This window comes from Balaenoptera physalus (genome assembly GCF_965194825.1).
Source record: "Balaenoptera physalus genome assembly, chromosome: 13".
NCBI classification, from domain to species: Eukaryota; Metazoa; Chordata; class Mammalia; order Artiodactyla; family Balaenopteridae; genus Balaenoptera; species Balaenoptera physalus.
In genome coordinates, this window is record NC_138892.1 from 31,204,667 (window position 1) to 31,214,193 (window position 9,527).

Consider the following 9,527-nt stretch of genomic DNA (forward strand, 5'->3'; position numbering starts at 1 on the left):
CAGACCCAAGGGGAAGAAGGCAAAATAATTTGAAAATATGGTCCCTAGAAGACCTTATAATTTAATTGTAGGAAAAGAACCTAAATTCAGAGAACTTCTCAACAGCAAATGGAAGATTACTAATATATCCAAGCATGGCATGGCACTCAAGGCCTGTCCTATCTGTTCCTGGCTTCCACCAACTACCGCACACCCCATCTGTGCCTTCCCCACCTTCCTTTACCTGCTCGACTTGTACTCGTCCCAGAAGATTCAACTCTGGCCTCAGCTTTTCCAGGAAGCCTCTGACACCCCAGAAGATGAGTGTGTGTGTGCTTCCACATGCCTATCTCAGCCATCACTCTGATCACATTTTATTAGACTGTTTTTCCAAGTGGCCTGTGACCTCCTTGAGGGCAGCGACTAGGATTCACTCATCAGTGTAGCTCCAGGGCCAAACCCAGTGCAAGTGAATACACAGCAATAGAGAGCAAATCAACCCGTAAATAACTGCTTAGGGTTTGCAATGATGAGGAAGGGCTACGTGCAGCCAGGGAGAGCTTCTCAGAGGAGCGCTGAGTAACGTTTGAAGGAAGTGGAACTAATTGGATTGGTAGGAAGAAGACTGGGCATATCATTTATGGGAAATGTCAGTAGCTACACTGTGTGACTCTCAGAAAACATTGTACAGGGGATTCATGAGAACGGGATTAATAAAAGAGGAAAGAGAATAGCTGGAGGACTGTGGAAAGCACTTTGTACTCTGGATTTGAGGGGCAGACCATATCATTCTTTCCACTACTGTAGTCGAGAGGGTGAGCCAATGCCAGCAGTGCCCTGATCAAATGCTCACCACAGAATCTCTCTTTGGCTTATTTAAATCCCACTGGGCTTTCAGTTTAATGCAGCATTTCCTTCATTTCCTATCTGAAATCCTTGTGCATATTTCAGTGGTAGCTGTGGATTATTTCTACATACTACTGTAAACCTATCCCCATAAATATCCAAGCTCATTCAAGTTTTTTCTTTTTTTTTTTTTTTTAAGGCTGCACGTTCTTTATCTTCAAGCAACTTTAATCTCACATTTAACATGATTTAAGCATCATTTCTCATGCGTTTTCAATTTAATGAAAAGCCTTACTTGAGTCCTGCAATCACAGCAGCACCATCAGGAAGAGGAGAGGAGCAGGGCTGTTAACTGGAACATGCTGTATCTTTTTAAACATTAACCATTGTTCAGGCCTGTAGCCCTGGATGCTGAAGGCAGTGACGGGAATCTGGAATCACATGCAAACAAATCCTACCTATGGAAGACTTTAGAGCTCCCTTATCTGCCTTAATCCATAAAAGTATTACACCATATATATATATATATATATATATATATATATATATATATATATATATATATATATTTATTTATTTATATTTATATATTTATATATATATTTATATATATATTTATATATTACACATTTTTTAGAGAAATATAAGTACAACTAAATTAACCTATCTCTTATCTGAAGATAGCTCTATCTGATCCATGTCATGTTGAGAGAGACCAAAGTCATTCCATCTGACAGCATTTGAACTAGGATGACGTCGTGCCATTAGAACATCTCCATGAAAGAAGTTTTTGTTCCGTGAGGAACTTTGTTTTAGCACATAGAAAGAACTTGATAATCTTTGCTATTTGCTGGCATAGCTTAGGTGTATGTGGGTTATCATTGATTTTATGTATTTTTCTATAAATGTGAATCATGGGAAGCAGCATTTCTATCAGAAATGGTAGGGCTGCAATCATCATCATCATTGTCATTTGGTACCGAGCACTTACTAGGCCAGGTACAGTGCAAATGACTTTCATACATTAGATCTTAGAACTTGGCACTTACTTTTATTATGGTACTTCTCAAGGTGAACTAAAATACATTATGTAAGCATCTGTCTCCACTGAATTCTGCTTCCACTGGAACCTCCTGAGTACAGGGCCTGTACCTTACTCATTTTGGTATCCCAGCACACTGCACAGATTGGGCGCTCAATAAATGTCTGCTTTATAAGTAGAAATAACTTGAAGTAACAAAATCATACCTTTTTTAGAATCTTAAAGAAATATTACGGCCACGCTACTTTGATACAGTATTTTTTCTAATAACAAAATCTGGAAACAAACTATATCCCAACTGTATGGGAATAGTTTAACATAAGCAAGGCCTAGTATAACAGACACACTTGATACACTTAGCATAACAGAAACACATTAACTGTGAAACACATTAACTGTGAAAGCGCTGCTTGCTATCAGAAATATAAATGGCCTGCGTGTTGGGAAAGCTTTCCTTCTTAGTCTCCTATTAGGCTTTCAGATCGGAAACTTCTCCAGCCTTTCTAAACTTCAGATTGTCTCTGTATTAAGGGTTCTCTTCTTGTTCACCCTGCCTGGCCACTTGCCTTTTATTTTAATTAATTAATTAGTTAGATTTTTTTGCATCCTTTTCCCTACCACCCTAAGCCTTCTCAGGTGCTTTGTTATTTATTTGTTCCCACAATTCTATCAAAGATATACTGGCATCTTTCGCAGCAAGGTGTCCTGTTAGCAGACGGTTCCTATCTTGCTTTAAACAATCCTTTTTAGTGGCCACTTTGTATAGCTCCTGGGTTCAATTAACCTTCATTGTCCAGCAAGAGAGCTGCTCAGACGATTTCTGGTGGGATAAAATTAGACCTTTCCACTGAATAACAACAAAATAATAATAAATAAATGTATGCTCTCAATTTGCTTGGTTCTGTACAAATCAGAAGAGATTAATTGCACACCTCAGGATTAATGATCAATGAATCAGCAGAATTCCTGATCCTATTAGAAATGTTAATCTCGTGAGAACAGGGAGAACCATTTGTGAAAGGGCTGAGCTACCCAGACTGTGTCTGTCCCCACGGTCCCGGCTCCGTGAGAAAGGAAGGAAAAGGGGAGGGGAAAGAATATTTGTTCAGTGCCCACTCTATTTCAGACTTTGGGCAAGGGGCATTCACACAGCCAATGTAGTTAATCCCCAAGCCAATCCTTCAGCCTTGTTCCTGATGGAAAACCTAAAAATCAGCGAGATTAAGTAGCTTGACCTGGACCACACAGCCAGGAAGTGGCAAACCTAGAAGTGAGGACTTGAACTCAGGGTTTTATGAGTCCAAAGTCTGCCATGTTGTCGTTATAGCAGCTGCCGGGTTTGGTTAGATAGCCTGTAACAACGTTCAGGTTATTAAAGACCAAAAAGCAAGGTACAGGTCACCTCTGCAAGGCTGATTCCTCCTGCTGTCACGGACTCCAGGACTCCCTCCCACACGGTGTCACACAGACCTGAAATGAGAAGTCACGTTATCCCGATGGACTCCGGGAAGTCAAGGCCTTAGGCATCAGGATTTATGGCCACAGCCCTAATACTGACTAGCTGACCCTGTGTCATTTGAGCAGGGCCTGGGCCCATGAATAGAAAGGGCTTGAGGACCCATGGAGCCAATCTCTATCCCTAACCAGCTGTATCTTTTCATGGAAATTCCACCATTAAAAAATCATTCCTGAGGACTTGATTTTCGTCTCCAAAATATCCCATCAAAATATACATAGACCCTTAAAAAGGTAACACCTAAAACTCCTTTATTACACAGCCTCCTGGCAGGATATAGTTGGGCAAGGCCCATAGGTCAGGTACCTGAGTGATGAAACAAGTAGATGAGTTCTAGAACAATTTCCCCTTTACTACATCATCCCTTACGTTGGGTTCACTCCTGTCTTTATGTTTCAGTTTTCCTCTTGGTAAATTATCAGTAATAATGAGACACTGGGGACAGGAATTTAAACCAACCAGAAGAGGAAACATGCGTGGACTTAAATGTTTGGTTTTGCAGAACCACAAGCCAAACTAACTTTAACATGTATGTTTTTAGTAAACATTTAATTTTAGAATCGTTTTAGATTTATAAAAAAGTTGTGAAGATAGCACAGAGAGTTCCCATATATCTCACACCCAGTTTCCCCTATTGTTAACAGCTTACATCAACACGGAATATTTGTCACAATTAAGGAACGAAAAATAATATGATATTGTTGACTAAAGATGGTACTTTATTCAGATTTCCCTAGTTTTTACCTAATGTCCTTTTCTGTTCCCATCCAGTTGTCACGTCTCTTCTGGCTCCTCTAAACTGTGACACTTTCTCAGACTTTCCTTGTTTGTGATGACCTCGACAGTTTGAGGAGTATGGATCAAGTTATGTATAGAATGTGTTTCAATTTGGCTTTATCTGATGTTTTTCTCATGGTTAGACAGGGGTGATGGGTTTTGGGGAGGACAACTTCAGTGGTAAAGTGCCCTTCTCATCACACCATATCAAGATTATGTTTATCAAATGTTAAATCACTGTTGATTTAACATTTATTTTTAAAGAAAATACATCATGTGGCAAGTTAGTCTGAACCAGAGCCAGACCTGTCCATTTTCTCAAAGGACAGAACTGGCACAAAAGCAGATTGTCAAAGTCTCTGGAAACAAACTAATGTTTCATTCAGTCCAAGTCCCGGGTTGTAACATTTATGCAAGTTCCTTTTGCAGAAAACATTTGGAGTTCCTGAGGGAAAAAAATGGCTGTCTTAAATATAGAATGTACTTAAGATGCCACGTATGAAGAAGTTCACAGAGCTGCCAGCGAGCAAGCACTGTCATCACAGAACACCAGCTGTGGAACGCTGCCTGTTGAACCCACAGGCCCCAAGTCCCTGGAAGACAATATTAGCAGTGAACCAGATTTTCACATTTCCTGCCTCCCCTGAATTCATAACATTTCCAAACTGCCGGGCCGCTCCTAGGAGTCTGTACCATTACCTTGTAGGGAAAGTGCTGGCAGAACCACCTTTCACATGTGTTGCATAAGAACATGATCTTCATTTCAATGATTTAACTCTGATTAAATTTAGCTGTCAGCCTTTAAAGTTCTCTGAGCAGCTTTCAAACTCAGAAAGGGAAGAGGCATGCTAGCAGGTTCTCTGCAATCCCTTCCCTCCTACCTTCCTGCGAGCTCCTTTCCAAGCAGCTGGGCAAGGCTGGGGTCATTCAGAGAGCAGTTGTTTGTCAGGCTGGGAGGTGCCTGGCTGGAACGGCTTCCCCCACTCTGCGACCTGGCCCTGCCTGGGGAAGGTGGCGGGAGCTCCCAGCTCTGCCTGACACTTTTGCATCTTTCTAGTTTCAATTGCTTCCTTCAGTGTCTTGCTTCTCAGGTCAATCAAGAGCCTGTAGCTTTTTTTGGTTTTGTTTTGTTGTTTTTTGTTTATTTCATTAAAACAATTTTTTTATTTAAAACTTTTTTCCACATTTTTTTTTAAATTGAATGAAAGGTTCTTGAAATTCTATAGTGCTTTACAATTTTCAGAAGTTTCACACCCATGATTTCATATAATCCCACCATTTTTATTACTGTTATTTTTTTTGGCTCTTTCAATTTTTCCTTTCTTGCCAGACTGTCTTGTATTTTTCCTCTTCCTGTTTGGGTCTTCCTGTCCCCAGCCCTAGTGCTTTCACTGGACACCCAAGGCTGTTTCCCCTGATGAATGTCTTTTCCTGTGCTTTCCACTGCCTTCCTGCCATTAGGGTGAGGGCAGGAGGAGGGGACAGGAATGTGGATGCAATTGCATCCAGCCTTCTTCCCTGGTGAGGGTGGAAGCAGGCCCATCCTGGGGGTGTGTGGGGCACACACAGTTCCACAGGCCTCCTCCCACACCCCTTTTAATTTGTTCTCTTAACAATCTCAAGTGTTTCATTGCTGCAAATTGCATTTTGGGGTTTTCATCTCATGCTTTCTGTGTGCTCACCATGCAGAAAACTAAGCAGAACTACAGAACAACCTAAAAATTGGTCCTAGGAATCCTGGAAGTGGGTTATGGCCATTACAGACAGCACAGCCTTCCACTTATCAGGGTCATAAAAGGATATATAAGAAGGAGTTTTGTAATCAAGTCCATATGCTCCAGGCTTGATTACCAGGGCAGATCTTCGATGTCACACCAATCCCCAACTGCTTTGATCTTTGCTGTCCTGGTCAGTATAGCCAGCTGGATAAATAACATTAGTCCAAGCATAGCTTCCTGGACAAATGGTAAAAATTGATAATGTCCTACATTTTCTAGAGGCACAGGTGCTTCAGATCAGTGGGGCTAATCTTGTGGAAACAACTAATGCTAAGCCTTTTCATAAGACAAAAAAGCTTTTGTGTTTACAGGTTCAGATTCGGGAGGTAAAATGAATTTTCTGGGAGGGAAAAATGTTCCCTTTAGAGCTAATGGATTGTTAACATTCAGTGTGGTTTATTGAGCTCTTAAAAAGAAGAAAAGAAAAACAACCAAAACAACAAAAGTAATAAAAACATGTACCATCACCATCAGCTTATTACAACAGTTAACTTTCTGCTTATGAGTTTTTCAATAATGACTCACCTGAAAGCTTGAGATAAGTATATTATTATGAAACAGATTATCATTCTCCAGGTTTGCTCTTATCAGAACAGATCCAGGTGGAAGTGGAGACTCCTACTTGGAATATGGCTAGTTTCCAAAGGTTTAGAAGTGTTTCTTATGACTGAATAGATAGTCTCATAATTGGGTTTGTGAGTATAAGTTTGTCAAGATTCCACTTTATGTGGCATAGATAGTCTCAGCTCAAACTCTCAAAAGATATTCCTCTGTAAATTTATAGGCAAATACCAAAAGACTCATTCTAGCTTTTCTCCAGTTGGAAGACGCAATGTAGAAGCAAGTCTCATTCTGTTGGTGTGTGACTTTAAGCAGATCCTTCGTCGTCCGGGGCCTCTTCTCCCTCGTGCCTAGACTAAGGTCTAGCCCTAATAGTCTGTGCCCCTTTTTAAAACAGTGATTAGGAAAGAGGGTTCCGCAGTCAAACAGTCGTGGTTTTAAGTGCTGGCTTCATCCCTAAGTAGTTACATATTGTTGGGCAAGACAGTTAACCTTTTGGAGCCTCAATTTCCTCATCTGTAAAATGGCTGTAGTAATAGCACCTACCTGAAAAGGTTGGGGTAAAGATTAAGTGAGATAATTACATGAAACACTTAGCATAGGGCCTGACCTATTACAGGTGTTGGAGAAATGTTAACTTTCATTCATAGAGGCCATATTATTATAATAAATGGCTTGTTTGTATGTGGTTTTCATCCTTTTCACTAAATTGATCCACTTTTTTCTTTCTTCTTTTAAATTGAAGTATAGTTGATTTACGAATTGTGCTAGTTTCAGGTATACAGTAAAGTGATTCAGATATATATATATATATATATATATATATATAAATATATAAATATATTCTTTTTTCAGATTCTTTTCCCTTATAGGTTATTACAAAATATTGAATATAGTTGCTATACAGTAGATCCTTGTTGATGGTTATCTATTTTATATGTAGTACTGTGTATATGTTAATCCCAAACTCCTATAAATTGATCAACTTTTATGGGGATGGATCAGGTAAATAGGTCATGGAAGATCGAGACTCTTACTTTATGAATTCAGCGGTGCTGTTATTAATATTACATCAGTATTCCTGCTTCTAGTGTTTTTGGTGCAAAACAATAATTAGGTGTGTGGGGTCCTCTCTGGATGGTTTCCAGTGACCATGTCTACAAGGAAGGCAAATGCCCCACTGGAAATGTGCTTCTTTTCCTGAATGATTTCTGAGCCAGGAAGAATAAGGTTTAAAAATAATAATTTTTGACAAATGATAGTAGCAGATTATAGAGGTATGTACTTTCTAGGAATGTGTGTGCGTCAGGGGAATGTTCTGTGTCCTAATCAAAATATTATGGCTAATCCCAATCAAACCCACACCAACAGGGCACTTTGTGGTAGATGACAAAGTTATAGGTGATGAGATAGGTGGAAGGGGAGGAATGAGGACTGTGGTGCTGACCAGGAAAGGGAAGGCCTGGTTGGTCCACTTAAGCTAGCTGGTCAATGATTTTCTGTTTCGATTTTCCTTGTCTGAAGTGCTTGGTGAACTAATTGCTACTTTACGCAAACAACCATTTCTAGCTAGGAGGTGAGGACGTTCGAATCCCCTTCTCCTATTGGTTAGACCCAAGGGCTACCTATGAGCCAAGCAGATCTGAAATCATCATGTTTGCTTCTGTCTCCCTCCATTGGAACAGAAGCTCCTTGAAGGCAAACACCTTGTCTGCCTAGTTTACCAGTGCCTGGGGTAGGATATATAGAGAATATATTCTGTATATATATGGAATAGATCCTCAACAGATGCTTGTTGAATGAAAGAATACTCAGAGATTCTTTCTCATTAGGCTGCTGGAGTGGCGTCTGTAGCAAACACGAACAAGGGGAGGAGGAGGAGGGAGGGGGAGAGGGAGAAGAAGGAGAAGAAAGAGAAGAAGAGGAAAGAGAAGGAGAAGAAGAAGGAGAAGAGGAAGGAGAGGAAGAAGGAGAGGAGGAAGGAGAGGGAGGAGAAGAGGGGAAGGAGAGGAGGGGAAGGAAGAGGAAGAGGAGGAGAGGAAGGGGAGGAGGAGGAGGAGAAGTTTCAGCAGGTTGAAGAGGGCTCTGGTCAAGGTTTCAGGAAATTCATCTTCTCTGCACCCCTTTCCCTGGCTCCCTCTTGCTCCCTAAACTCCATGGGGAGAAGGCTGGTCATTGCTGATTTAGGATACTTTTCAAACCAAAGCTGAAAATAACTTCAAAAGAATGTGACATCTTAGGGATACCAAATGCTATGACCAGGAGATACTGCTTATAGGAAAGTAAAATACAGCCTGTCTCTTTTTCAGTTGCTGTCGTGCAGAAACAGTGGTTCCTGCTGACTTTAAAATTGCTGCCTAAATGAAGGAATGAGGATCTTCTGGGAAATGTAGGCTCCTAATGGAGGGTTGTGGTTTGAAAAGGTTCCCACGCAGTGATTTTTCAAATGCCTATTGACCTCACTGAAGTGGCTGCTTTTCCATCATAATCTGTTATATAATTACTGTGCAACTTTGGCTCTGCTTCTTATAAAACTGATTTAAACTTACCCACCTAGACCAGCATCACTGACCTTTTCCTAGAATCTGTGGGGCTTATTAGAATTGCACTGACAGAACTAGAGAATCTGGTGATTTCAACCAAATTAACTCCAGGAAAATTAGTTCAAGGGCTCCTTTTCCTTCCCAGGCTTGCGAGGGATGATGTAAAGCCAATGTTTGGGATTCGAATGGCTTGAGAAAACTTGAGTTTGGTGCCATAGTAAATGTTTGACCCCAAGCGACTCTCCCCACCTCCCAAATTTTGACCTTTTGCATTGCATATTGAAGTCTGTGGCATCTGAGAAGCTATTTTAGTCTGGATTCTGTGATGGAAATAACAGAGGCAGAGTCTGGGTATCTTAAGCAAACAAACGAATTTATTGGAAGGATACAGAGGAGCTCACAGAGCAGAAGGAGAAGCTGAGAATCCACTTTATAAAATTACAAGAGAAACTCTAGGAATTCAGGTTACAGGAATAACATAATTC

The 9,527-nt window shown here is 40.6% G+C and overlaps 1 protein-coding gene and 1 long non-coding RNA gene across 7 annotated transcripts in view; one reads left to right on the plus strand and one right to left on the minus strand.

Annotated features, from left to right (window-relative positions):
- Nucleotides 1-9,527, plus strand: part of LOC309640446 — a 37,333-nt gene that overhangs the window by 20,583 nt on the left and 7,223 nt on the right. The window lies entirely within an intron of this gene.
- LOC309640397 (uncharacterized protein) overlaps nt 1-9,527 on the minus strand; it is a 55,181-nt gene that overhangs the window by 20,511 nt on the left and 25,143 nt on the right. The window contains exon 3 of one of the 6 annotated variants that reach the window (XM_082419119.1): nt 3,270-3,337. The exons of 4 other annotated variants lie outside the window; for them this stretch is intronic. In XM_082419119.1, the coding sequence (XP_082275245.1) occupies nt 3,270-3,337 (68 nt within the window). Of the gene's footprint in view, nt 1-6; nt 3,338-9,527 lie in introns of those variants that run through there. One more of the 6 variants, XM_082419118.1, reaches the window with a different exon arrangement.